Here is a 24413-nt window from a genome sequence, read left to right on the forward strand (position 1 = left end):
TAAAGGGCTCAGATTAGCTCTGAGTGAAACCTCGACGTAGGCGTCTCGACAATTACCTGTTCCTCCCGATCAAAAGAAGTGGACTCCGCTTATTGGTGAGTGTGTCGCTCCCGTTTTGCCTCCCACAGTTGTTTCCTGTTTTCTGTCCGGTGGTTTGAGTCGCTTTTTAAATGCACGTGAATGAGTTATGAACGTACAGTTGGGTTTAGAACTACACGTGCGTCTTTGTTTAATGTCTTTTATTGTGTAGTCCTGTACCTAGTGTACTTCTGTTACCCAGCACTATAACTAAACTTGTCAGCGTGGCAGTTTACTATGTGTATAGTCGTATTAGTGAGAACGACGTAAGTATTTTGCAGGTCTACAATGTGTAAAATCTTATTGCTTTATATAAGATTATCAAGACTAACGTCAGCCTGAATTGCTACTTAAAACCAATCCGCATTACGCAGCCAAACATCTATTCATCTAAATATGAATATAATGAGGATAAAAAATATATAATTATATTTATTTAAAGAATAATTAAGTTAAACTTCAGACATTATTCACTGTGTATTAATCACCTGAGGCGTTGCTCCACGCTCAGAATAGATAGATAGATGGATAGATAGATAAAGAAAGAAATAATAAGAATGGCATTTTTGAAGAACCGTGAATAGCTGTAGAATGGAATTTTAAATAAATTATGAATACAAAAAATAACACGAAACATTGAATTTTGGAGGCATCTCTCTCTCTCTCTCACTCACTCACTCACTCACACTCTCTCACTCACTCACTCACTCACTCACACTCTCTCACTCACTCACTCACTCCCTCACTCACACTCTCTCTCTCACTCACATTTTCTCTCGCTCTCTCTCTCTCTCTCTCTCTCTCTCTCTCTCTCTCTCTCTCTATGAGGTAGTGTAGCTTGGAGTCTTGCCATATGTTGCCTGTGTTGCCTGCCAGAGGAGATTAAGCTTAATTGCTGTACTATCATTAAAAGCATCACGAGCCGGAGCGCGTGGGTCTATTTGTACCCCGCTGCGCTAATAGTGCGGGGCGCATCTGCCTCTTTTCCGCAAGACACAATGATACTCCACTCAGATGAGTCATCTATTGAATGTTCCCTAGATTTCTGTAATTGCACAATTTTATTAACACCCTACTTAATTAGCTCCCTTCCAAACTCATGATCAAATCGAGAGTTTGAAAAGATATGAAGAAAATGCCACTGTCGCTAGAACACGTTGGGAATCGGTTAAAAAAGAACCCAGAAATATATGTTTTACTTCCACGTGAGAAGTTTCAGTTTTATCCATGCGCTCGTCCACTTTCCTCGTGCCAGTGTGAAGCTGATGCTAACAGTTGCGTTGTATAAACTTTAAATCTTTATTTCATTGCAATTTGTTCTACCCACATGAAGTGCCGAGGGACCAGGTGAGTGCTTCTCGGTCCTGGCGAGTGTGGCTCGGACCTGCTGGCGGAGCGGGTTCGTATCCCAGCCGCAGGATGACGGAGCTCCGCTCTCTCCGGTCATTCTTCAGAGCCTCAAACCGTTCCCAAGGTGAGGATGGGGGATTCTTTTGGCTTTTAAATATTATTGATTTTGTCCTTGAAATATTTCCACATCGTGGCTGCCAGTTACGTTCCAAGCATAAGTGTACTTGTATTGTAACATTTAAAAATAATCTGTTCATTTTTCACATTTCACTTTTCAGTCTGTGAAACATTTTTATCATCAGTTCAGTCTGGTTTGTGTGGAAAGAGTGTGGGACATGCACGTGTGCTTTGATGCTAATTATTTAGACAGCTATGATGTCAGGTGTTTCACACACTATTTGCAGTAATAGCTATCAGGCATTGTCACCAAGGCGACTGCGTAATCTGTGTTGTCAGAGTGATTACTGCTGGCCTAGATGATGTTGATGTGTGTGTGTGTGTGTGTGTGTGTGTGTATTTGTACTTCCCCGGGTCCTGGGTCTTCCCTGTCAAACTGGTCTTTAATGATGTGTCAAGAGAAGGTCCATACGATCCTGTAAGTGCTTATGGAGGGCTGTGGTACTGCTGAACACAAGCACTTACAGAATATATCTATGCTAATAGTCATACGATAATGATACAATTGCCTTGTGGTAAAATAAGACTATTTTAAGCAAGATCATTTTGTTCTTTTTGGGCTTCGTTAACCTGTTTCAGAGAGCTTTTGAGGTGGACATGGTTAGCCCAAGTAATGTGGTAATTTCTGTGTAGTTGGTCATGTAATAATCACATTTTTCACACTGAACTGAAGCGCAGAATAAATCAATTATGCATCCCTATTCCACTGCAATTGGCTAGAAATGTGGACAACAGCAGGAATGGCTGCTTCCAAATGAGAGAAGAGTCTAAAACCAAAACTACTTCCACTGTGAATATATACAACACCGTTTCCAGCATCTGCTGTTGTTATTCCTCTGGATGGATCTAGGAAGTCAGGGGGGGATTGAAATGATTGTTGACACCCCCCCTCTTCCAATCTTGGCTTTCAGTGCATACTTTGATGGCTGCTTGGATTTTTCCGAATGTCTCCTATTGCCTGCTGAAGCTCCACATTTGAAGAGGTAGTTTGTCACCATGGCATCAGACGCCAGTCACATGCTGGAGGCAGCCTTAGAGCAGATGGATGGCATCATAGCTGGTAAGACTTGTGTCTCAGTTACAAGTATTGCATTCAACTTTGATGTTTGTTTTTTACTGATGTGTGATAAATATGGAATGACCTAAGTGTGTGGTAAATCATTTGTGTGTGTGTGTATATATATATATATACACACACACAATATATATATATATATATATATATATATATATATATATATATATATATATATATATATATATATATATATATATATATATATATATATATATTGTTTTGTTTGTAATATGCAGTTTGACATCTTGTTTAAAATTGCTTCAGTGCCCTGACATAAGCTCAGGAAGGGAGAAGCAGCATATCAGACATCATCACGAAATGAACATACTCCACAGCTCTCAGGGTTTATAAAAGGCAACATATAGGACCCCGTAACACTTTGAAACATTTCTACAAATATGTGAGTGTTCTTGTTCTCCTTCCTGCATCCCCACATCCTGATCTCTTTTTCTGTGAGTGTTTTCCCTCTGGCCCCTAAGGAGCAACAAACCGAGATTCAAGAGAGCTTCTTTACATCAGCTCCACTTACTATGAGAATAGCATGGCGGCATCTCCCAGTCTTTGATGGCGCATAGTTAAGTCTGAACAGTAAGAAGGCAATTACAGACAGTGATTCACCAAGAAGCTTGCAGGACTACTAATGGGAAAGTCAGACAGAACGACAGTCAGGGAATCCTCCTTTATAGGTCCATAGACCCATTTATAGGTCCCACAGACATACTAATGAGGGTTTGGGAGGTGCATGGGAAGAAATTCAAACCAAGTGTGAATGAGTTGATCTCCTTGGAGCAAGAGCACAGATTGATTTTGTAGGCTTTCATCAGTGGTGCATTTCAGAGCTTATTAAGTGTGTGAATGAGAGAAACACCCAGAGGCTAAAGGGGTAAAGTGTGCACTGCAGTGGGGTTCCGTGCAGTGCAGGTTATGACACTGCTAAGAGAAACATTTCTAATATCCCAGGGATAATGTGAACCTTTATTCAGCAGTGTGGTACTGCAATACTTGGTGTATGTGTGTTTGAGGTGCTGTGGGAGGAGGCGGGGCTGTGGGAAGTGCAGTGCCATGGCTCATGGCTCTGACGTCTCTAAAAGTGGTTTTGCCATGTTACCTGCAGTCATCTATGAATAAATCCATGGGAAACCCAATCCAGCCTCAGCAAGATGCTTCAAAAACACAGTCAAGTGATGTGATTAACTGTAATGTTTTCATGTTGAGGAAAGATTAGCCCTTGGTCTAAATTCCACAGACACATGATGATCCAGTACTGGTTTACAGTGGCACTCTGTGTAGTATTTTGAAATAAATTAAATGATAATGTTCTAAATATCACACCTGCTGTCCATCAAATAGTAGATGTCCAGGAACCGCCTTCAAAACTGAACAGTGTGCAGTCTGCAGGAGAGTTTGGTTTGGTTCCCGAAACCTAAACAGCTCTTGAATCAGCCGTCAATTGAACTCTGTCTCTTCAGTTTGGTTCAGGCAGCAGGACTGTTAGTAGCTGCAAAATACTTTCGCTCTGTTTACAAACAAGTAGAAAATAAATAAATAAAACAACATTGTGAATGAGCCCGAATTTTTATTATGAAAGGCCAATTTAGGTCCATCCCATGGAACATATGTTTAAAGTAGAGTGGATCAGAATTTTACTGTTCTAAAAATTGCCCAGTTCAAGTAGGAGTTCTTTAATCTCAGTCAGCTATTTTCAGAAATGGTGAGTCTGCCATCTGGTGGACACCGATGTTAACTGTCCATGTTCACAGAATCTAACCATAAATCATATTTTAGTTTGTAACCATATGATTATACTTTTACATGTTACTGTACTTTATTATATATTCTAAATATAATCACATGTATGAGGTTAGTACTGTTTCCATTATTGCCTAAAGATCAAAGCAGAACCCACAGAAGCACTAAAGCATCGTGTGTGGCCTCATCCTGTTAGTTCCCCTAATGCCATTAACTGTAATGGAAATTTGGCTGATGAGAGAAACATGTTCTTACTTGTAAAAGTTGCAGCTCGTCTTTGATGGCACCTCAAAAGCTATGGCGTCGTTCCAAACATAAGCACATGCTCACTACAGCACAGAACACACACACATCATGTTCGCATCACTAAAAATATAAGGAGACTGTAAACTCAAATCCGGACACCAGGACCAGGGCTCTCCACCCCTGCCTGTCTCCGCTGCAGGCTCCAGGATCGTGGGTCCGGAGGGCCCGGCGGGTCTGGCGGCCGGCGTCTTGGTGGAACGGCGGCCCTCAGCAAGGGTTCTGCGACTGGCCGAGGAGCTGAGGGGCAGCCTGGATGCCCAGGCATGTGTGGAGGACAGGGAAGCCCTGAGGAGGCAGGTGCCCACTGCCACTACACACACGCTTCTGATGTGGCTGGACCAAGGCCTGGTGAGTACTGGGTGGGACTTCGCTGGGCTGGTGGGTCTAGACCGCATGGGTCTTTTTGTGTTTCTTTACATACTAGGTACTAAGTGCTTCGTACCATCAGTCCTTTGATGATGAGATTAGGTGTCTGAAAATTTTTTTTTAATCATAATGATGCAGAAGTTAGAAAAAGTTAACACAATAGAGCTGGTTTGAGCCGGTCTGGACTCCTAGTGAGTATGAAGCGTTAAAATTAAGCAAATACTGTTTAATGCAATTATTGTTTGATACAAATGCTGTGGCTTTCTGAACTTTGCTCACCTGTCTGTTCTGCGGGACTGACCCATCTACAAACCAGCTACTGCATATTGTAAAGCGCTATTTTGTAGCTTACATACACCTTCAGCAATTCCTCAAGTGTGGTAGTCTGCACCCGGGGGCCCCTCCGGGAGGAAATGAGTTTTGCCGAGGGCTTCTGGGTATGCACTCCACCAGTAATGAGAGACAGAGGCAATGAGTTGAGGTGGAGGTCTCTCGGTGTCCTGCCCCCACCTCTTTCAAACATTTCCTTCAACCCTTTTATTTCCCTCAGTTTTTCCTCTGTGCTGTTTCCCCTCTGCCTCGTCTCTCTCTCTCGCTCTCTCTCCTAGCTCGTGTACGGTACTGTACTTTCACCTCCCTCCCTCCGCGGCTCCCCTCGCCACCCCTGCTCTCTCCCCCCCTTCCCTCCTCCCGCCTGCCGTGCAACATGTGTGTGGCGGGCGCGTGTGTGTTCTCCTCCTCACAAAGCCCCACAAAAGCAACGCGCTGTTGGGACGTGGCCTCCGGAGCGCGCGTTAATCAGAGAGCCGTGCGAGTCCAGAGACCGGAGACGGCGCGTGAGTTTAGACCTGCGCAAGGGAGCTACAGGGCATGAGGAGAAGAAACAGAACATAGTAGAACTGAATTACCATAGAGGACAGAGAAAACAGCGAGGAAGAGGAGGAGGAGGAGGATGGGGGGAGGGAGGATGAAAGTGAGCAGCTGGTTAGACTGAAGTCAGGATCCCGCAGTCTGATATTAGAGACTGGAGCTTTCTCAGTACTCCAAACCAGATGCTCGGGAACCTGAAGCAGCCTTCATCTGGAGAGAGAGAGTAAACCCGACACACTGCGCTCAGAAACTGGAGACACGGAAGAAGTAGCTCAGAGCTCAATGCACGCTGCTGTGTTTAGTTCTGTGTTTGATTCAAGCACTGAGGTAGTCTTCGTTCTGGTAACTGCAAAAAGAAGCTAGCAGGATCATGGCCCTGAAACATGGAGTGTGACATTGATTTTTATAAACATTTTGCGTGGCTTAACAAGGTAAGCCTGACTATGGTGTTAATTTTTGGTGTTTCTGTTTTATTTGTTTTGCTGAGAAATTGTACATCATTGATTGTTTTGCCTGTGCACACCACAGAGAGCCACCGATCCCATGTGATTCGTTGTTTTTTTGAAGAGGAACTGTAGGTTTTTACAGCAGGGGAAGTTATATGAACACAAAAGTGGCTAGCAGTGCTTGCTTGGGCTTGAATAGATGAGTTGGTATTTTGAACACTTCATGAGTCTAAAGGAGGAAGAACTCAACAGCACTTCTCAGAAGGGAAACCAAATACAGGACAGAGAGGTCAGGCTGATAAACACCAGCTCTATGTCCAGACACAAGTTCTTATGCTTCCTATTAAAAGCAATAAAAGGGAGGAGGTCCTTCATTCTTCACGTGAACAAGCTCATGAGTTAGTCGAGGAGCTCGGCTTGGAGAAGGGGCAGAAAACACGTGATGGGCAAACCTCTCTCTTGGGCTCCCAGGAGGCATGAGTGATTGCCCCCGTGACCCTCTGGGTCTGCATGGTTTGCCGTGTTTTCTCCTGCCTGTTTTGTGTTGCAGTAAGTAAATCTGTAGCCACATGTGAATGTAATGCTATCTATGCCTGACCACTGGTCCTCAGGTCAACCTGCGCAGACTCGAGAGCAGCGAGAGCGGCGAGAGCTACCAAGAGCGTCTGTCCCGCCTGGAGGGAGACAAGGAGTCTCTCGTGTTACAGGTGAGACAGGCGGTCTGCATGTGCTGAAATTATATTGTGGAAGTCTGTGTGTGCATGTGTGTCCATGCGCGTGTTGGTTCCTTTTTCTTTATTTTGGTTCCATTTTCTATCATATAGCACAACCCCCCCCCCCCCCAATCTCACACACACAAATGTTTGAGACTTGAATTGTGGTCCACATTAATTATTCACACTTTCAGGTCTAATTACTAAATTATTCACATGATGTATGTATGACATGGCGGCTTTCCGCTAAATATTTTGAATTCATGACGGATGTTATGTTGTGAAACCATAACCCCTTGAGTAGCCTGGCCACAGTACAGAGGGGTGGACACTGGTTAGGTATGAGCATGCCCTATAGCAGACAGTTGTGTGACCCCTGTGGGGAGCGTGTGGGGAAATATAAACACTGGCTGGATCAGGTAACACAGTCCTCTGAAGCTGAAGTTGAGCCAGGAGGGAGGAACTTCTCCTCTCTGTCACGTGTGTGGACGGCTGCGCTTGAGAGCGGTAAGCAGATCGCAGAGGTCGTGACCCTTATGGCCGCAACCCGTCAGGTTGCTTGGCGGGATTCAAAGTTAGCGCCTTCGGCCCTTACCTGAGTGTGTGTGTGTGTGTGTGTGGCAGCTACGCTAACTCTTAAACATCTAGGGCCAGCTTTGCTTGTCTGCTTCAGGATTACGAGCTCAGACTGTTTCAAAACTCATTGAAATGGACAGGGCTTGTCTTGGCTTATTGGTTTCGAGTGTCTCTGTTGCGGTCATGTGCAGAAAGCGTTGTGGATCAGCAACCTGTGCAGGACATGTTTAGACCAGGAACGCCTCCTGAGTCTTTGCTTAAATTACTAATATTTATGTTGCACCTGAATGCCAAATAAAGACAGGTGGAGTGGAGTAAAGACGTGCTGATTCAGCCTGTGCAGTGTAGCCTGTTAGGGAGTGTGAGTAGGTTGTTGTAATCTTTTTTATTTGTGTGTGTTTCTGTCTCTCATAAATGTAAACAAACTTACAGGTGAGTGTGTTGACAGACCAGGTAGAAGCTCAGGGAGAAAAGATCAGAGACTTGGAGAATTCTCTAGAAGAACACCAGCACAAACTCAACTCCACAGAAGAGATGCTGCAACAGGTATTGTTCACATTCAACATTAGTGCTAACACAATTAGAAAATGGTTCCTATGGTTTTGGACTAGCTTTACAGTATGGAAATCTAGCACTAAAGGTGTGGCTATTGGCTTTTCTTCCAGTGTTCACTTTGTTTTACAGTTTTTGACGACTGCTAACATTTGATGGCAATACAGAAACAGTATTACATGTAATATTTTACTCTCTCCCAGCAAACAACAGACATTTTACAGTAACATCTGTTGTTTTCTTAGTCAGTTCATTTTTACTGTAATCCGCTTCATTTGGACTTTTTTTCAAATGTGTGCATTTTTGGCAACATACTGTCTACACAATGAGTGATATTTACTGTTAGGTACTATATGGAATGTAGCTTAGACAAAAAAGGAGTCAGTAACAGTTTTGCAGTAAAGGTTGTATTTTACTGTATTAGGGACATTACTGTAAATTGTGGCCTAACCCAAAAAATAATTACCATAATTGTAAACATAATTAGCCATAGTCCCATATGTGTAAAATACACATATACAAAAAAAAAGCCACACAAGGGGGAAAAACCAGAATACAAAACTGAACAGTCTTGTTATGTGTAATGTAAGTGGTCTTCAGCAGTTGGCCACATGTTTTCATCCTCATCACATCTGATGTTGGCCCTTGCCATGCACCTGGGATAGAAAAACTTGGTATGCCTTATCCACCCCTGGCAGTCATCAGCTGAAATGTCTCTGCAGCCGGGATCCATCCAGGAGGGACATTTGGTCATGGGGCCGATGATAATACACCTTCCACCTCCAGACTAAAAAAAGTTCCTTAGTGGGGTTGAGGAAAGGCGAGTAGGGCGGGAGGAAAAGGGACATCACTCTTGGATGGTCTATAAACCAGTTTGTGATGACATGAGAATGACAAAATGCTACATTGTCCCATCACAAATGTCCTCCTGTTCCATTTCTGCTTCTGGAACCAGTTGTTGGTAGAGTTCATTCAAAAATTAAAGAAGGAGGACACTGTTCTAGGGACCAATCTGGCATTTGTGAAGGACCAAACCAGCACTTGAGATTGCAGGACAAATTGTTATATTTGCTCCTCTCTGACCCTGTACATTTCTGTACTTCATTTTATTTCATTGATGGATATGTGCAAAAAATATGTATTACAGTAATAGCTTTTCAGCTGCCTTTGTTTTTGTAGAACTTTGCATTTTATACAGTATTTAAGGTGTTGAACCTTAGGTTTTAGCATTTTTGACATGCTGTGTGTAAGCAATTGTAAATAAGGCAAAAACGATCCAGAATTTTGTTATTGGATAACCTTGTGTATTTAGAAAATGTAAGCATTATAAAAACATGTAAAATGACTGCATTTTGTGCCATAACAACATGAATTGAACTAATAATATAGCCACTGAAGACTGATGTTGTGTTCAATGCGTTTAGAGTTTTGAAAATGTGACTGTAGATTGGACAAACGCATGTTAGCAGTCGTCAAAAACTGTAAATAATTGGAAAAGTGAACGATTAAATGTCCAAAGGGAGCTTCAGGCATGGATGTGTTATGTGGTTGCTGGTTGTTTAGTCTGTCTGTTTCTGCAGTGTTCAGTTTCCACTCACTTCGTGCTCATGGTCTTGTTTTGTTCTTTTTGTTTTGTTTTTACAGTATTTTCTTCACATGTGTAAGTTCACTGATACCCCGTTCACATGTTTGCTGGTTTCATCTGTGTTTTTTCATCACTCTTGGCTTTATTTAGATATGTGAAAGAGTTTTTAGCTAAGGTCCTTCTCACTGCTGTAATTCCAGGCTTCAGTTAAAATAGATGTCTTTCTCATATCTTTGGGGAAAATCTGGACTTGATGTGCCCACAGCAGACCTCTGAGTGTTTGGAGTTTCATAGCAGGAAATTCTTCTACGGGATTCCAGACTGCTGGCCCCCGTATTGCCCTAGCAACATGAATATTTAAGGGTCTTTGTGGTGTTCCAGGGTTGGGTTTGTGCCCAGCCGGGATGGTGAGCTTCAGGCCAGGTGAGCAGAGAGGTAGTCTCAGGGCAGTGAGCAGTGAGATTAGGTAACTGATGAGAAGAGAGAAATGCCTGGTCTTTGTATTGAGATTAGAGCAGTGAGATTAGCTCACGGGAAGATAAAGATTTAGTATGAGACTAGAAGAGAGAAATACAAGTTAAGCAGTGAGATCTGGAAGAGAGAAAGCTTCAACATTAGATAAGAGAAAAGAGAAAGATTTGAGCCGTGAGATAATGTAATTGACTAGACGTGAGAGACTCTGAGCAGTGATATTAGGTAATTGATGTGAAGTTAACAATAAAGTGATCTTTCAGGTTTATATTACTCACATCTTTCAGAGCACCACTCTAATATCCTTGGCCTCAGTGGAGCAAGCAAAAATTTAGCCTTATAAGAAAGACATCTAGCCTATTCCAAAACGTTGGTGAGCGAAACTGTTGTTTCTGCTTCATTTCCAAGTTCTCCATCTGATCTAGAAATTAAGAAACATTTTTCACTTTGTTCAACATTAGTTTTGCTGGGGAGTTAATTGCACGTTTCTGTTTTGAGTGTGTTTTTTCAGTGATTGAATCTGCAGCGCTGGGTTCTCTGATTGGAAGTATTTTTAGTGTGCTTGCCTGAGATGTGGTCATTATGAGGTTTTGGCCTTCAGAAGGAAATCTGTTTCCAGTGACACTGCTCTAATATTTTCCATGTGACGCCTGTTAAAAGCACCAAGCTTGCTCAAAGTCGAGCGTTTGACATGCTTTCTTGGGCCTGTACCATGTGACGAACATGTCCCTGCCTAGAACCACCTTCAGGTGTTGAAGTTAGCATCTTATCTTAATTGGAAGATCTGTGACATTGTGTTTGGTGCTGTTTGCGTTTTTGAGTCTGTTTATGGGCTTTTGCTTTATGGTGATTGCCTGCAGTTCTCACACAAATAGCAAAGCACCTGTTAATCTGCCGGAGTGCGTGCGTGCGTGTACGTGCGTGCGTGTACGTGCGTGCGTGTACGTGCGTGCGTGTACGTGCGTGCGTGTACGTGTGTGTGTGTGTGTGTGCGTGTGTGCGTGCGTGCGTGCGTGCGTGCGTGTGTGTGCGTGTGTGTGCGTGTGTGTGCGTGTGTGTGCGTGTGTGTGTGTGTGTGTGTGTGTGTGTGTGTGTGTGTGTGTGTGTGTGTGTTCCTGTTTGTGGCCTCACCCTGTCCAGCTGCAGCAGTACTCTCGCCTGCACAAGCTTGGCACCACCTTGTGTCATTCCCTCATTGAGAGGCGAAGTAAATATAGCCCTCATAGGCTGTGTATATTTAGCCCAAGTCACGCAGGGGCTCAGCAGAGCCTGGGGAAAACATTTGAAGTCTCTTTGAGGAAAGGTTTTCTCTGAGATCCACCTCAGTGTTTTGTTTACGTACGTGTGCATATGATGTGTGCCGTGTGCCTGCTTGTGTAGGAACTGTTGAGCAGGACGGCGCTGGAGACCCAGAAACTGGATCTGATGGATGAGGTTTCGTTTTTGAAACTGAAGTTGGTGGGCATGGAAGAGAGGCAGAATCACGCAACGGAGAGGCAGCAGAATGCTGAGGTACCACACTGCTCTTCATTTACCCCCTCGAATCTTGTGGCAAACCCCTGAGGATTGACTGTCTTACAGTCTCAATAATAAAGTAAGAGAAGTTTTAAGAGTTGAGCTCATGACTCTACTTTGTTCAGCTTTCCCTCACACAACAATGCCAGACCAGTACATGCGTTTTGTTAGCTGTATGTGTTGTGGGGGGAGTTCGGAGAAGTCACTTGGCCATGAGAAGCGCTCGTCTCCAAACCGGCTTGCCGAGGCTCTGGAGCAGTAAGTGGAAAAGCGATTGGGCTCATATTCAGACTCCCCAACACTTCTCAGCAATGATGTGAAGTGAATGAATACTAAAGACTAAGGGATAATTTCATTCCAGTAGTTATTCCTTTGAATCCTTTCATTGCCTTGAATGAGACTTGAATGAGGTCTCCAGTTTGTGGCAATGTTTTTATTTAATGGATGAAAATGGTGCTACTTGAAGCTTATGAGTGTTCAGTATTCACACGGGCTCTTGTTTGTTGGTGCATCCCCATTTGTAAATGTGTTAGCAGCAACCATATTCCAACAACAAATTAGAGGCTTTCCCCCCTTTCGTAATTACAGTAATGTAAAAGTGAGGCTTATGTGCCAGTTGTAATTGCTAGGTTACCCAGGACAGTTAGTGTTTGGTGATGTAAAATATATCTTGCCTTAGGTTTTTTGGCATGTTTGCCAAAGTCATGTGTGTCTGTGTGCACACGTGGCACGTGTGTGGAGTGTGTGTCTGTGTGCACACGTGGCGCGCGTGTGGAGTGTGTGTCTGTGAGGTCGGCTACCTCCCATGTAAATATGACTCAAAACAACAAACATATTGTGTCACACCCATCCTTCAGTAGCAAACACTCGTGTCACAGGCAGCCCTCTGTTAAGCCCTGGGATTCTTGCTGTCTTTTTGTGGTTAGACACCGTCTGTGCTGTCTTGAGTGTGTGCGAGATTAGTAGTCCATCTATATTTTAACCTGGGCTGTACACACGAGCTGCACCACCACCAACTGTGGGGCTTCTCTTGAAATGAAGGAATGACAGCAATTTGGCGGGCCGGGGCTCCGCCAATGGTGGCAGGCACCGGAGCTCTATAGATAGCGATCTGGGACTTGTCCTCTCCGCTGCTGTTTTCTGGCTCTGTCTGTAGCGCGTGACACTTCCTTCGTTCACGTGCCAGTCCTTGATTAACTGATGTTTACACACGTTAGACTGAAACCAGTCTGGCTACTCCACATCACTCAATGAAACAAGTGCAGCATATTTTATTAAGTTGTTCACCACATATATTCTGTTTTTTTTTTTTTGCAGAGTGGAGCTTAGTTTTCCTACAGGGGACAGCTATATCGGTTAATTGAATTAAAGGTCAGATCAGTGCTGTGATTCGGCTAGCCAGACGATGAAGTCATATAAATGCAACATTTGAAGCTGGTTCGCATTTAGACCCATGCTGCATATCCAGGAAGTGGAATATTACCATTTGGCCTCCAAACAAAAGGCTTTATAGTTGAGTTCCTGGCATGCCAAAAAAAAGCACACACACACACACACACACACACACACACACACACACACACACACACACAGACACACACACACAGGGTCAGGGAGCTGTTTACTCTGGCGGCTGGACCGATTTCCCAAGGCCCCGCCAGCCGTGACACCTCTGTGGCCTTAAGCCGGTGTTGTGTGGTGTTTTTTCTATGTGGTTTCGTTCTGCTCTTATAAATGTCCTGCTGAGTGACACACTTATACAGCTCGGAAATATTCCGGCCAGCAAAACCTGGCAAGTGGCATAAGTCAAAAAGCAGAACCTCTTATACGAAGGAACATTTTGTTTTTGATAAATATGCAGGTCAATGTGCCAAATGTTGTAAAAAATAATGATTACTTGATCCTACTCAAGTTGGCATGAATGCACCAAACACTGGCATGTACACCATATCTCACGGCTTCTTCCTCTCTTACCTTTGTCATGCCAATTTTTCTGTCCTGTCCTTCTTTCTGACAGCATGTAGTGAATCTGATTAGCGAGCTGCAGGAGGAGATGTGTAGAATTCAGCAAGAGCTCTCTTGTAAGATCCGTGAGAAACGGGACGCAGAGGCCCAGGAGCTGGACCCTGACGAGGGTGCGGGAGCTAGCCCGCCCGAGGCTCTTCCAGGTGGGGCAGTGGAGGCCGAAGACGGGCCCGTGCTGGAGCCAGGCTCCGGAGGTTTAGATGCTGAGGAGATCTGTTGCTGTGGCAAAGAAAGTGTAGGCACTGTGTTAACCTTTTAGATCTCTGCTTTTGAGGGAATGTTGGACTGGCCCGTGAACCTACTGCCAGACTTGTGTTTTGCTGTTTTTGTCACTTGCTGACCAAAATGAACGCCTGTTACTTATCCAGTGCATCTGTAATAATATGCTTGGTAATTTGGGCTTGAGGTTTCTTGTATTTTTGTTTCTATTGTTTGGGGTTTTCTTTTTGTTGTTGCTCTGTTTATGCACCACTGCATATTGGTCTGGTCTAGCTCTGGACACATGTTTAACTCGGCATGAAAACGGTTAACTTGAGAGCTCCGTGTTTTATTAAGCTTAACTAAATTGTTTGTAGCTTGAAGTCATAACAAAACTTTTGAAGCCTTCCTTTGAACCCCTACAAACAAGCACAGTGAACTGTTTGAGCATGGAGTGAGAACAGACATTGCTCAGGGTAGTAATCATGTTGTGTGATCGTATCGTATGTCGTGTTCTTCCAAACAGGGCTTGCTCCAGGAACTGAGATTGCTGAAAAACAAAGTCAATGTGCTTGAGGATGAGAAGTCGCAGTGCGAGAGGAAACTCAAAGCTACAAAGGTACAAACGCAGAAGTACGTGATCTTCCACAGGGGTGGTGGCCGGGTGGCACTGTGCAAGACTACATCTCCCTGTCTGCAGCACTCTCTTCATGGAGGACTCATCATTATTTTACATCTGTATTTAAAACTTCCCTGTTTTGAACCGACAGAGCAGCAAACAGCAAAGCGCGCCAGACACTTTTCACTACTGCACAGGCCCCTTTCATAGTAGGACTTTGTATTGTTGTTCATCTTCCTCTTTGCTTCCTTTATTCTCTCTCTCTCTCTCTCTCTCTCTCTCTCTCTCTCTCTCTCTCTCTCTCTCTCTCTCTCTCTCTCTCTCTGGGTCTCTTCTGCTCGTCTCTCTGTAGCTCTCTGTCTCCTGCTCTCTTCACGTGTGTTACCAGTCTCTGGTGACTCAGCTGTCCAGTCTGAGGCTCTCAGTCGAGCACCTCCAGGTGGAGAAGCAGCAGTGGGAGGAGCGCAGCAGGAGGCTCCAGGTGCCGCCTCCTCCCCTCCCCAGTCCCACCTCCTCCCCTCCCCAGTCCCACCTCCTCCCCTCCCCAGTCCCACCTCCTCCCCTCCCCAGTCCCACCTCCTCCCCTCCCCAGTCCCACCTCCTCCCCTCCCCAGTCCCACCTCCTCCCCTCCCCAGTCCCACCTCCTCCCCTCTCCAGTCCCGCCTCCTCCACGTCCTGGCTGCCTCAGTCTCGTCTCCGCCCCTCCTCAGCCACACCTTCTCCACCTCCTACCCTCCTTCCTCCTGAGACCTCCTGCACTCCTTCTCCACCCTCCTGGCTCCTTCAGACCTGAACGCTCTTTCATCTTCCACTCATCCCTTCACAGCTTCTCTCTCCTTTTGTCATTTCCCTCTTTTTTTTGAAGTGATTGACGTTCTTCCATCCTTGGTCTGTATGTATGATGACAATAACGTCTGCTATGAGTTCAGCTCTTCCCAGATAAAGTTCTTGTATCTTTTTATCAGAAACTCTTGTACTTTTCTGTTGGGTGGCTAGTTCAATGCCTCTGGAATAATGACGTCTAATAATGGCATCTCCTGCATGTGATAATTGCTGTGGGGTGAAGCACAACTCTTCATGGCTCCATGAAACATGCACTGTAATTACTGTGTGACGGAGGGTCACAGTAAGGTTCACACATTTTAAGGTTTGCTAAGGAACCATTGGTAAAGGTAGCCATTTAAAACATGCGACCCCTTCTTTCAAAACATACCTTAGTTGCTTCGTTTACATTTTCTGCCTCTGGTCTATAATACTGAGGTTACACATGTTTGTTCATGTCTGTATGAAATAGAAATATGTGTAGTATACATCCACTTCCATAATCACCTCTTTTATTCCATCACACTTGTGAGTTCATCATCCTTCAAGGCTCTTTATGCAACCGTAAAGACTGACGCAGGAACCGCCTCCCTACAGGTGGAGATCTCAAGCCTCCAGCAGCTTCTGCAGTGTAAGAACGCTGAGATAGAGACCCTTCAGACGCAGCTCCTGGCCAGAGCCCCCGTGTCTGTGGACAGCTCAGAGAGAGGTACACCACCCATACTGCAGGTTTGCTAATGGCTGTATCAGCGCACAATCCCTACTGGTGTATGAATGTGCTTCTTGCTCTCGTAGTAAGAATTATGGTAGTCCATGTAATGTCCTAATCTACCCTATTGATTGTTGTAAATGCCTGATGGATCAGGAGGAAATTTCCAGAATAAATCTTAAAATACTATATTCAACAATAGCAATAGGTGATCTTCCTGCTCAATATGTGGTTCAAATTAAGTATACAAGAGCTGTGATTCCACCAGAGTGTGAATTGGTCTTTGGTGGTATGTGTAACAGCATGTGGTGTCTGCATGGTAATTGTTGGTGTGGTGTGTGCATAATAACTGTTGGTGTTTTGTATAGCAGGTGATTGTGGTGTCTGCATGGTAGGTGTTGGTGAGGTGTTTGTGTAGGAGGTGTTTGTGCTGTCTGCATGGTAGGTGTTGGTGTGGTGTTTGTATTGCAGGTGTTTGTGGTGTCTGCGAATGTTTGTGTGTCTAACAGAGGCTCTGTGTCCTCTCCACCCTGCTCTCATCACTAGAGGAGATATACAGGAGAAGGCTCCACAGCAAACGTAAGAAGGCTTGAGAATATTTATTCACTGTCTCTCTCTCTCTTACACACATACACACACCAGGAGATTGTTCATCACACATAAATGTGCAAGCGCTGTGTGTAGCTACACAGAAGACTCCTGCTTCCACTGCTGGCCTTTGACTCTTTTTGATGCTTGAACATGTGTGTGTTTTCCTGCTGGTTTTTGTGCTTAAGCCAACCCATTCCCACTCACACCACTCTGTTCCCGTAAGCTTTTGTAATAACACATCAAAGCGTGCCTGTCACTGTCCGTTCTTACATCACATAATCTGCTTTGTCTCTTTCTAACCTGTTACAGCAGCAGAGTTCCTGGTCTATTATGTGGACCAGGGTGTAGTCTAATACTCTGGCTTAAATTTGCTCTTTAGAGGAATCGGGAGAATTATGCTGGCTTCTTTGTTCTCAGTAGCAGCGTTCTAATACAGTATCTAAATCAATGTGAGTCTCCATATAGTTCTTCCTCTACTGCAGGGGTGCTCATTACGTCGATCGCGAAGGAAGTGTCGGTCGATCGCGAAGGAATGTGCGTAGATCGCGTCACATAAAATAGTAGTAGATGAATCGCACATCTGCACTGACGGTTGTATTTTGATTGACATTCACGGTAGCCAATCTGCAATCCACTCAACAAATTACGTTCGCCGCCACCCCCCCCCACCCCCCCCCCCCCCCCCCGCTCAACAAATTACGTTCGCCGCCACCCCGGTAGATCTTTCTGACTGGGTCATCTTATAAGTAGCTCGCAAGCTGAAAACTGTGGGCACCCCTGCTCTACTGTCTTATATGTGGGAGCTGTGTCGGTGCTGTAATGAGGTCTGTGTGCAGGCTGCGTCCACTGTGTTTGTAATTAAATCCAGACTGTGTAAAGCACCCAGGACACCCAGGACAGCAAGCACTGCGATCCACGTGCAGCTGGCACACAGCTCCCGTAAAGATGCACATTTGCTCTTTCTCGACAGATCAAGAGTTGCAAAAGTTAAAAGCAGGCATGGAACTACTAATTGCAGCCAATGATGAAAAGGTAAAAATGTCTGGCTTTGGCATTCAAACACGATAAGTGTATTTGGGATAAGCACAGTAAAGCATAGGCCAACGGTAACTAGCGTAATTCTTCATGAAAAGAATATATGTGGAAATGCCCAGAACAACGAATGGTGTGCTGTAGCCACCGGGGCACTGTTCTCTGCTCTCTCACTAGCTTGTGATGGGGCAAGGGTGAGGGGACCCATCTTCCCAGCAGAGCCTTGAGCTCTGTAGTCTGGGAACTGCACTGGGTGTTGGCAGGATCTTGACCAGAACTCTTCCCCTCAGCTGGGTCCTCTGAACCCACTTATAGGTGCAAGGCCCTGCCAAACATCAGAGAGACGTGGCAGGCTTCACCCCAGGGCACCACTTCAAAACCTGCCCAGGCCTCTGAACTCTCTGCCAGATTGTAGTTGTGTAATCTAGCCCACATGTCATCCAGCTTCACTCCCATGTGTGTAATATACGATCAGACTGAGGAAGGCTGCTTCTGCAATCTATGCCTCTACAGATTACCAGTTTGATGATTGAACTTTTAATCAAAGCCGTAATTTGACAGATTACATAATGTCCATAAAATATCAAGGCACTTCACATCAGTTTTCGATTGTGCTCTAAGAAGCACAGTCCTTTCTTCTCTCTTGAACTTTTGATTAGTTCAAATGTAGTTAGTAGTTATTTGTTACTGTAATACAGTAAAACTGTGTATACCATATATGCTCTATGTTCCTGTTGAAGATTGATTGCTTATATTGCAAGTACAGTTCTTTTATGCATTGTTCCTGTTATTATATACTCCGTATATGAATTGCAGTGTAATTGGTTTGTTGGGTTTGTGCAGGATCGGCGTATAGAGGAACTCTCCCTCCTCCTGAGCCAGTGCCGGCAGTTTAGAGACGGCACGACTCTGTCACAGCGTAAGTCTGCATATCTGATTTCCATACTTGCCTTGTATTGCATTTAGGAACTTGTAACTTTAAATTAAACAATAGCTTCTGAGTACAGTTGTTTATATAGCAGTATCGGTTGTTTACCCAAGTCTTGTCTTGATTCTACCTTGTGCTGGAGAAGATGCCTGATTGGCCTGTGTGTTTTTACCCATAAGCACCAGCGCTCACAACAGCACAAATCAGCAGTGAGGAGGATGAGAAGAATGGCGGAGTGAGGACGAAGGACCTGGCAGTCACAGCTCACTCTGAGGTATGTAACTGCGTTTACAGGTGTGGGCGCTCATGTCAGGTGCTCTGTGTAATCCACACTGCTTCATTTGTCTTTCTTTCAGCTGACATCCAGCGTTTCCTCTCCCCTTCTTGCATCCACAATGTCCACTCATAAAGAGACGGAGCTCAGGTACCTCAGGTCTCCTCCACCGCCTGAATGGGCTGCGTCCTGAATGGTTTGGGCCAGGGCTTGTGCTCCGAGACTACATCCTGCATTATTTTACATGCCTTGGAGACTCGTGTGGAAGAGGCGAGTTTCTGCGAGTGGCCTGCTAGTCTCAGTGTGAATGATTGTGCATTATTTTCTCAGGTCACAACCCAGACATCTGTCCTCCAGCATGGAGGATTTGAAAGGTGGAGTGGCACAAAAGGTTTGTCATCTTAGATGCCCAGTTTTGAACTAGCTACAAACACTACTCAATGCAAAAGGTGCTCAGGACAAATGTGTACACACATACATACACACACGCTTTTGTCCTGCCTTCTGAAGAATTTTCAGAAAAGTGCCATAGCAGCTCAAGAGCATGACCTGCTATGCTAAAAGTCAGTTAGGTAGCATCTTAGGACAGTGGGACAACAAGGTGCTAAGATTTCAGATGGACGATAAATGTACTGAATTCTCTTCATTCATTATATTAAATGTCAATAGAGGCAGTGATAGGTAGTGTACGATCACTGTTATTTCTCTTGTCATGGTTAATGTTTTGGTCTCATGTCATGCTTTGCAGTAGCTGTGATGTCCATTGCGTCTGTTCTCTGATCTAGTTTCTGGTGTTTTGCCCTCTGTCCATAGGCTGTAAGTGGGACTCCTCTTCAGTCTGTTTGTTCAGAAAAGGTATTATACATCACATTCATTTTAAAATTTGTTTTTACACATCCACACATGCTCGGCTCAGCAAATACTGGCACAAAAAGCTCTTAAATGTGTCAATTTGTGATTGTATTTACCAGACTGCGCATTCTGACTTCAGACCTCAGATGGGTGTTATCACTCAAACAGAGGGTACAATGAGTGACACCCTTGGGCCCAAGGCACCAGAAAGCAACGAGAACAGTGACCTCAACCTGCGTACGAATTTCATCATGCTTGTGTCCTGGAATGCACTGCACATTAACCATCGTGTTTATCCTATGCTTCCTGAATAAGGCACACTTAAACCACACAAACCATGTGACTCTTGCGGCTTGTACCTGATCTTCCTTTGGCTCAACGCTTAATGTGCTGGTCTGCCTCAGTGATGCTGTAGCTAACCGTTGGCCTCAGTGATGCTGTAGCTAACCGTTGGCCTCAGTGATGCTGTAGCTAACCGTTGGCCTCAGTGTTGCTGTAGCTAACCGTTGGCCTCAGTGATGCTGTAGCTAACCGTTGGCCTCAGTGATGCTGTAGCTAACCGTTGGCCTCAGTGATGCTGTAGCTAACCGTTGGCCTCAGTGATGCTGTAGCTAACCGTTGGCCTCAGTGATGCTGTAGCTAACCGTTGGCCTCAGTGATGCTGTAGCTAACCGTTGGCCTCAGTGATGCTGTAGCTAACGTTGGCCTCAGTGATGCTGTAGCTAACCATTGGCCTCAGTGATGCTGTAGCTAACGTTGGCCTCAGTGAGGCTGTAGCTAACTTTGACCTTAACAGCCTGTGTGTTTTCTCTCCCTTTCCTCTTCGTCTGGCCTTGCTCAACTCTCCACTATGGCTTGAAGTTCGCTGTAGGAGTGCCAGCGCTCCTGTTTTAGGTAGCTACCGCTGGCGTCTCCTAGACATCTTTAGAGGGGTATTTCAGGCCTCTTCTGTCCTCCACCCATTCACCAAATGACAACCACCTGTGCTTCTGCATGCACTTTCATGCTCTCCTTTCATCAAGTAGCTTAGTGGGGTGACCACACCAATGTTAGGACTCTCTCTGACTGTCTCTCTATGATATTTGATATTGTAAAAGAGGCCACATAGTTTCAGTTAAGCGTTTTATCCTCTTACTAATGTGAAATATTGAAAGGATTTACTGAATTTATTTAATTGTGCTAAACATAGCTGTAAATGATCCTTTAAAACAGTGGCTAGCTGCACCGATAACATCGCACTATTTGACTTGTGAAATCTTTCCAGCTGGCTTGGAATGGCAGATTGTTTTGGCATCTCTCTTGACTTCTTTGTGGTCATCATAAGTGTTACTGTGATAACACTTGGGAGCATGAATGTGTTTTCCTTTATTTTTCTCACAGGAAAGACAGAAAGACTGCAGGACACAAGCACTTCTGATTCTTCTCCAGTACTGTCCAGAGGGGATTCTGACCAGCAGTCCCCTGTTCCACAGGAAGCCGTGAGAAGCAACAAAAGCATACGCAGACTATGGGGAAGGTGAGTCTGTCTGCGTGGCTGAACCGCTGCGGCTGGATATCTGCTGTCTGAATCAGCAGGGAGACTTTTAACACGGTTTCTCCATTTAGGATCAGGAGGACACAGTCGGGTGGGTTGCAGGGAGACGATCTAGAACCCACTGAATTCAGGAGGGGTGGCTTCAGAGCCACAGCTGGGCCCAGACTGGCCCGGACACCTGATTCTGCTCGTGCAGCCCGGTAAGGGTCCACATTGGCCATGGACCCTCTCCCGTTTGTCTTTGCCTGACAAATAGCTGTATGGCCGGAGCATTACAGGCTGTATTTCCTCCCTCTCCCCACAGAGACATGACGGTGCCCTTTTCTAAGTGGACCACAGAGCAGGTGTGCGGCTGGCTGGAGGATTATGGACTGGGTCAATATGTTAACCTGACCCGCCAGTGGGTGGCCAGTGGTCAGACGCTCCTTTTGGCCACACCGCAGGAGTTTGAGAAGGTACGAAGTTAGATCTCTTTAAGTGGACTTAATACTGTAGACAAAATATTTTGTCCACATTGATGTTTTTGTTTGCTGGAGCAGGAGATGGGCATCAAACACCCCCTCCACAGAAAGAAACTGCAGCTGGCCCTCAGGTCCTTCACCAGCAAGACGATGGAGAAATCATCCGAGCTCGATCACATCTGGGTTACACGTACGTAAGCTTTTAATATAGCCATGTGGTTGCATGTGAATTGTAGGTACAAAAACACAAAACTGATGTACATTATCAGACCTGTACTAAGGTCATGTACTATTTAAGATCATGTTCTTTGCTCGTTGATTATGGCCAGGACATGTTCTGAGGTTTGCTATAAACTGGATTATTTACATAGAGTCTACTGAGTGAATACCATTGGCTTTATTGTCTTCACATATTTATTATTTTAGTGGAGCCTTTCAAATGTTCCTGGTTTGTGGATATAGGGTGGTTGGATGACATCGGCTTACCTCAGTACAAGGACCAGTTCCACGAGAGCAGGGTTGATGGCAGAATGCTTCAGTATCTGACCGTGGTAAGGCCAAACTGCCTTTATTTTTTCAGCCACTGATGGTAATTAAAGTTAAGATAGCCCAGAAATGCTTTAGCACAGGTGCTAGATTTTGTACCTTCAGTCTTCACTTCATCTCCTCCTCCTCTCAGAATGACCTCCTGTTCCTGAAAGTCACTAGTCAACTCCATCACCTCAGTGTCAAGTGTGCCATCCACGTTCTCCATGTGAACAAGTTCAACCCCTACTGCCTCAGGCGCAGGCCAGGGGACGAGGTGAGTTGGAGGACTGGGGTTGGGAAATATCATTCACTGAATCAGACACAGTCTTCGGTATATGAGCTCATTTTAAAACTAAATGAAGCAGTTACAATATTGATCATGCAGCACAGACAGATGAAGGGGGAAAACAGAAAACACTTTGGTCACCAACAAGGTCAGCACACTTGTCTTCTGTTTCTGGACAGAATAAGACATCTCCCTCTGAAGTGGTTCAGTGGTCGAACCACCGGGTAATGGAGTGGCTCCGCTCCGTGGATCTGGCTGAGTATGCCCCCAACCTCAGAGGCAGTGGTGTCCACGGGGGCCTCATAGTGAGTCTCCCTCAGCTACCTCTCCCTTGCACATTTGAGCAGCTGTAACCACTTACTGCTTACTACTTACTACTGAAGCTCCCCATTCACTGAAGAGTCAGCACACTGACCCAGTCTATCATACAAACAGTAATGTATGATGGTTTTTTTTTTTTTTTTTTTGAGGTTTGTGTGGTCCCTAAATGATTCAGTGGTGTCCTTCCTCAGATCCTGGAGCCCCGTTTTAGCTCTGAGACGTTGGCCATGCTGCTCAACATCCCCCCCCAGAAGACCCTTCTGAGGCGCCATTTAGCCACCAACTTCAACAATCTGGTGGGCACCCAGGCCCAGCAGGAGAAACGGGAGTATGCCAACGCCAGCGGGCACACGCCCCTCACGGCCACCGCCAAAGTTCGGGTACGCCCCCACCATCCACACGCCACATGCCACTGCTTCAACCTTTTGTATTTGGTGTGAGCGTTATTGTTGTTTATTTACCTGTCACATTTCTTCTGCTGTTTCGACCGGCCCTCTTGCCCTCAGCCAAAGAAGCTGGGCTTCACAAACTTCAGCCACCTGAGGAAGAGGAGGCCCGACGACTCCGCGGACTACATCTGTCCGGTGGAGGCAGATGCTTCACCGGTCCTGAATGGAAACCCACACCACACTCAGGCCGGCTTCAGGGATCTGAGCCCCATCACAGACATTGTGAGGGTGGATCAGGTCGGGCCCAAGAGCTGATCATTTCTCCCCAATCAGCAGCTGTCCTCTCCAGGCAGTGACTTCGCATTTGCACCCTCTTCTTCCTCATGCTGATGGACAGCACAACAATCCTGAATGACTGGCCTTTGCTGCTTGTTGAATTAGGGAATAAACTAATTCATATGGGAGAACATTAATTGGGAGTCATTTGAACTGATTACGAGGGAATTAATATTGTGTTATTGTTCTTGGCATGCTGAAAAGCTGGTGTAATGTATTAGTGAAGAAGCACTTAGAAATCTGAATTAGCCCTGCAAATTGCTTGACGTCATTCTAAACACCAAACATGAGTGCGAACCAGAACCAGAGAAAAAAATAGGTACCACACCACCTGTGATTAAATTGAAGTCAAAACATAGAGGAAAACGCCAACAAAGTGTTATTGGGAGGTTCTCCAGGCTTTCTCACACTAACTATAAGTCCATGAAAATAAGCAGCCTATTCCTGATTATTTGTGTTCAGATCGCCAGTGGAAATTGGTCTTTGGCGAGCAACACACTGATCTCTGAGCCCAGAGATGATGTGGAGGTTACAGTAGCATCAAATCATGTATCTTTTATCCATCTCTGTCTCTCTCTGTCTCTCTTTCTTAGCTTAATAGTAAATCATATTCCAACATCAACCCTTGTTAAAAATATTGATTAAATATACTTTGTTATAAAAACACATTTTACT

The 24413-nt window shown here is 45.0% G+C and overlaps 1 protein-coding gene across 13 annotated transcripts; it reads left to right on the top strand.

Annotated features, from left to right (window-relative positions):
- Window positions 1-24413, top strand: ppfibp2a (PPFIA binding protein 2a). Of its 13 annotated transcripts, XM_076992513.1 has the most exons (29): window positions 1-95; window positions 1412-1552; window positions 2517-2665; window positions 4878-5086; window positions 7032-7127; window positions 8142-8255; window positions 11698-11829; window positions 13850-14092; window positions 14582-14674; window positions 15027-15155; window positions 16095-16206; window positions 16753-16785; window positions 17768-17829; window positions 18673-18748; window positions 18937-19031; window positions 19114-19181; window positions 19362-19422; window positions 19845-19886; window positions 20003-20120; window positions 20745-20777; window positions 21264-21399; window positions 21489-21617; window positions 21722-21872; window positions 21957-22068; window positions 22341-22429; window positions 22558-22680; window positions 22872-22997; window positions 23205-23393; window positions 23520-24413. In XM_076992513.1, exons 3-29 carry the CDS (start codon window positions 2602-2604, stop codon window positions 23715-23717), a joined length of 3033 nt encoding a protein of 1010 aa, XP_076848628.1. In that variant the 5' UTR covers window positions 1-95; window positions 1412-1552; window positions 2517-2601; the 3' UTR covers window positions 23718-24413. The 13 variants fall into 13 exon arrangements, with proteins under 13 accessions (XP_076848628.1, XP_076848631.1, XP_076848632.1 ...); XM_076992516.1 differs by lacking the exon at window positions 16753-16785; XM_076992517.1 differs by lacking the exon at window positions 15027-15155 and having other exon boundaries at window positions 23520-24412.

The sequence above is a fragment of the Brachyhypopomus gauderio genome, chromosome 2 (assembly GCF_052324685.1).
Source record: "Brachyhypopomus gauderio isolate BG-103 chromosome 2, BGAUD_0.2, whole genome shotgun sequence".
NCBI lineage: Eukaryota > Metazoa > Chordata > Actinopteri > Gymnotiformes > Hypopomidae > Brachyhypopomus > Brachyhypopomus gauderio.